This window comes from Diachasma alloeum, unplaced genomic scaffold, assembly GCF_001412515.2.
Source record: "Diachasma alloeum isolate Michigan unplaced genomic scaffold, Dall2.0 Dall_scaffold_01212, whole genome shotgun sequence".
Lineage (NCBI taxonomy): Eukaryota > Metazoa > Arthropoda > Insecta > Hymenoptera > Braconidae > Diachasma > Diachasma alloeum.
The window spans coordinates 38,314-42,549 of NW_021681321.1; the positions used below are offsets into that span (position 1 = coordinate 38,314).

The 4,236-nt window shown below is 39.4% G+C and overlaps 1 protein-coding gene across 3 annotated transcripts in view; it reads left to right on the forward strand.

The window, feature by feature from the left end:
* The first annotated feature begins 2,709 nt into the window (after window positions 1–2,709).
* LOC107046122 (putative nuclease HARBI1) overlaps window positions 2,710–4,236 on the forward strand; it is a 5,027-nt gene continuing 3,500 nt past the window's right edge. Inside the window, exons 1-2 of one of the 3 annotated variants that reach the window (XM_015268637.1) lie at window positions 2,710–3,013; window positions 3,142–3,239. In XM_015268637.1, coding sequence (XP_015124123.1) covers window positions 2,823–3,013; window positions 3,142–3,239 — 289 coding nt within the window. In that variant the 5' untranslated portion in view covers window positions 2,710–2,822. The remainder of the gene's footprint in view (window positions 3,014–3,141; window positions 3,240–4,236) is intronic. The other 2 variants (XM_015268639.1, XM_015268638.1) reach the window with 2 other exon arrangements.

A 4,236-nucleotide genomic window follows, 5' to 3' on the forward strand; every position in this document is an offset into this window, starting at 1 on the left:
CCTCTCCCTTCCTAATTGAGATTAAGGGATGAAAAAAGGGCAGTTCGACGGAGAATTAGATTCTCCATTAATTAACCCTTTTTTCATCCCTCAATTTCAATTAGGAGAAGAGAGGTGAATTTTTAATTACCGGGAGTCACTGTGCGCCGCAAAACAATTATTTTTCTTACTGCGCTGTTATTTCCATGACAGTTTCTTCCATTTTTCACAGAGATTAAGGGATGAAAGAGGGTCAGTTGGTGGGGAATTTAATTCTCCATCGAACTACTCTTTTTTCATCCCTTAATCTCAATTAGGAGGGGAGAAGTGAATTTTTAATTCGCGGGCGAATGGTGAATAGTCAGTGTGCGCCGCGAAAAAATTATTTTTCTTACTGGCCCCTGACTTTCATGGCAGTTTTTAATTTTTTGTTACAAAGATTAAGGGATGAAAGAGGGTTAATTAATGAAAAATTTAATTCTCCGTCGAACTGCTCTTTTTTCATCCCTTAATCTCAATTAGGAAGGGAGAGGTGAATTTTTAATTACCGGGAGTCACTGTGCGCCGCAAAACAATTATTTTTCTTACTGGCCCCTGACTTTCATGGCAGTTTTTAATTTTTTGTTACAAAGATTAAGGGATGAAAGAGGGTTAATTAATGAAAAATTTAATTCTCCGTCGAACTGCTCTTTTTTCATCCCTTAATCTCAATTAGGAAGGGAGAGGTGAATTTTTAATTACCGGGAGTCACTGTGCGCCGCAAAACAATTATTTTTCTTACTGGCCCCTGACTTTCATGGCAGTTTTTAATTTTTTGTTACAAAGATTAAGGGATGAAAGAGGGTTAATTAATGAAAAATTTAATTCTCCGTCGAACTGCTCTTTTTTCATCCCTTAATCTCAATTAGGAAGGGAGAGGTGAATTTTTAATTACCGGGAGTCACTGTGCGCCGCAAAACAATTATTTTTCTTACTGGCCCCTGACTTTCATGGCAGTTTTTAATTTTTTGTTACAAAGATTAAGGGATGAAAGAGGGTTAATTAATGAAAAATTTAATTCTCCGTCGAACTGCTCTTTTTTCATCCCTTAATCTCAATTAGGAAGGGAGAGGTGAATTTTTAATTACCGGGAGTCACTGTGCGCCGCAAAACAATTATTTTTCTTACTGGCCCCTGACTTTCATGGCAGTTTTTAATTTTTTGTTACAAAGATTAAGGGATGAAAGAGGGTTAATTAATGAAAAATTTAATTCTCCGTCGAACTGCTCTTTTTTCATCCCTTAATCTCAATTAGGAAGGGAGAGGTGAATTTTTAATTACCGGGAGTCACTGTGCGCCGCAAAACAATTATTTTTCTTACTGGCCCCTGACTTTCATGGCAGTTTTTAATTTTTTGTTACAAAGATTAAGGGATGAAAGAGGGTTAATTAATGAAAAATTTAATTCTCCGTCGAACTGCTCTTTTTTCATCCCTTAATCTCAATTAGGAAGGGAGAGGTGAATTTTTAATTACCGGGAGTCACTGTGCGCCGCAAAACAATTATTTTTCTTACTGGCCCCTGACTTTCATGGCAGTTTTTAATTTTTTGTTACAAAGATTAAGGGATGAAAGAGGGTTAATTAATGAAAAATTTAATTCTCCGTCGAACTGCTCTTTTTTCATCCCTTAATCTCAATTAGGAAGGGAGAGGTGAATTTTTAATTACCGGGAGTCACTGTGCGCCGCAAAACAATTATTTTTCTTACTGGCCCCTGACTTTCATGGCAGTTTTTAATTTTTTGTTACAAAGATTAAGGGATGAAAGAGGGTTAATTAATGAAAAATTTAATTCTCCGTCGAACTGCTCTTTTTTCATCCCTTAATCTCAATTAGGAAGGGAGAGGTGAATTTTTAATTACCGGGAGTCACTGTGCGCCGCAAAACAATTATTTTTCTTACTGGCCCCTGACTTTCATGGCAGTTTTTAATTTTTTGTTACAAAGATTAAGGGATGAAAGAGGGTTAATTAATGAAAAATTTAATTCTCCGTCGAACTGCTCTTTTTTCATGCCTTAATCTCAATTAGGAGGGGAGAAGTGAATTTTTAATTACCGGGAGTCACTGTGCGCCGCAAAACAATTATTTTTCTTACTGCGCTGTTATTTCCATGACAGTTTCTTCCATTTTTCACAGAGATTAAGGGATGAAAGAGGGTCAGTTGGTGGGGAATTTAATTCTCCGTCGAACTACTCTTTTTTCATCCCTTAATCTCAATTAGGAGGGGAGAAGTGAATTTTTAATTCGCGAGCGAATGGTGAAAAGTCACTGTGCGCCGAGAACAAAATTATTTTTCTCACTGGCCCATGACTTTGTCGTAGTTTGTATTTTTCTGTTACAGAGATTAAGGGATGCAACGGGGATCGATTGATGGGGAATTTAATTCTCCATCACACCCTCTGTGTTTCATTCCTTAATATTAATTAGCCAGCAAATATATCACCTGAAAAACATTAAGAACATGCTGAGGACGAGGAGGACACAAATTCCACTTCAAAACTATCCCTGTGACAGCGGGACTGCTACTGACGAGTTACCCGCACAGGCAGTTCGCTCAGCCGTCAGATTCGACCGTGGCGGCATCCCTCCGTTGGGGTCGAACTACTTTTGGCTTGGGGTCAGTCTAACCCCGAGATCTGAGCCTCTACTTTAGTCAATCCTCTTTGGTTAACGCGTGGTTAAGTTAAGTTGGGCCCCCCTACCGCCGCTCCATTCCATCTGTGTTGAAAATGGTGGCGCCTGTGTTTACGTGTGTAATCGATTTAAATGTGAATATGGCATATGTGGTTTTAATTAAATTTTTGTAATGAACAACGTTATCGGTGATTTAATTGGTGGTGCTGGACGTTATCACCCTATTCGACGTAACGCAGAACCAGTTAACCACTTTGAAATTCTCCCAGAAATACAATTCAGGGAACGATACCGTTTGTCAAAAAAAGCATTCCTACACGTGCTCCGGAGAATAGAGTATGGTCTGAGAAGACCTCTTCGAAGGTAATTATTATTTTCTATAATCGCTTTGCACTGGAGGTCGAAGAATTACTTTGAGGTATTATCTATGCCCTGGAGTGAGGTTGAACCAACAAACTGTGTGCAGTAAATGAGCACTGTTTTTTTTTTAGAAATCACAGGATCACTTCGAGTATTCAGTTATTAGTGGCTCTACGTTTTTTTGCTACTGGTTCATATTTGATTACTGTGGGAGACACAATGAACATAAGTAAATCAGCAACCCTGGTGATCCAGGAGCCACGGTACTTGCGTGGCTAATTCTGGGGCTAAAAAGGGGGAAATGATATCTGAAAACACAATAAACGTGGATAGACGAATGATTAGTTTATATTTGCACTGTTTATAACATCGTTTTCTATCAATTGATTGAAATTAATGTGAGTGTATATAATGATAATACAAGACCCGTAGGGGGAATGCCGGGAGATGGCGGCAGTGTCGATATCCCAACGGTGGTGGTCAAGTCGACAGCAGTCGCAGCCAGAATAAGTGAGACCCCAACAGAGGTGGGGAGCCACGGTCGATTCTAACGGCTGGGCGAGCTGCTTGTGCCGGTAACTCGGCAGTAGGGCCAGAAGAAGAATATCCATGGATTTTTGGAGTGGGGGACAAGCATATGAGTGGGAATTACGTGGGAATTAAATTCCCCATCCATCAATCCCCGTTTGATCCCTTAATCTCTGTAATAGAAAATGAAAAGCGCGACGCAATTTACGGCGCTATGAAAAACTTAATGGATAACTCGCCCGCCAATTAAAAAATCGTCTCTCCCCTCCTAATTAATATTAAGGAATGGAACGAATACTGTTCGATGGAGAATTAAATTCCCCATCCATCAATCCCCGTTTGATCCCTTAATCTCTGTAATAGAAAATGAAAAGCGCGACGCAATTTACGGCGCTATGAAAAACTTAATGGATAACTCGCCCGCCAATTAAAAAATCGTCTCTCCCCTCCTAATTAATATTAAGGAATGGAACGAATACTGTTCGATGGAGAATTAAATTCCCCATCCATCAATCCCCGTTTGATCCCTTAATCTCTGTAATAGAAAATGAAAAGCGCGACGCAATTTACGGCGCTATGAAAAACTTAATGGATAACTCGCCCGCCAATTAAAAAATCGTCTCTCCCCTCCTAATTAATATTAAGGAATGGAACGAATACTGTTCGATGGAGAATTAAATTCCCCATACAGCAACCCC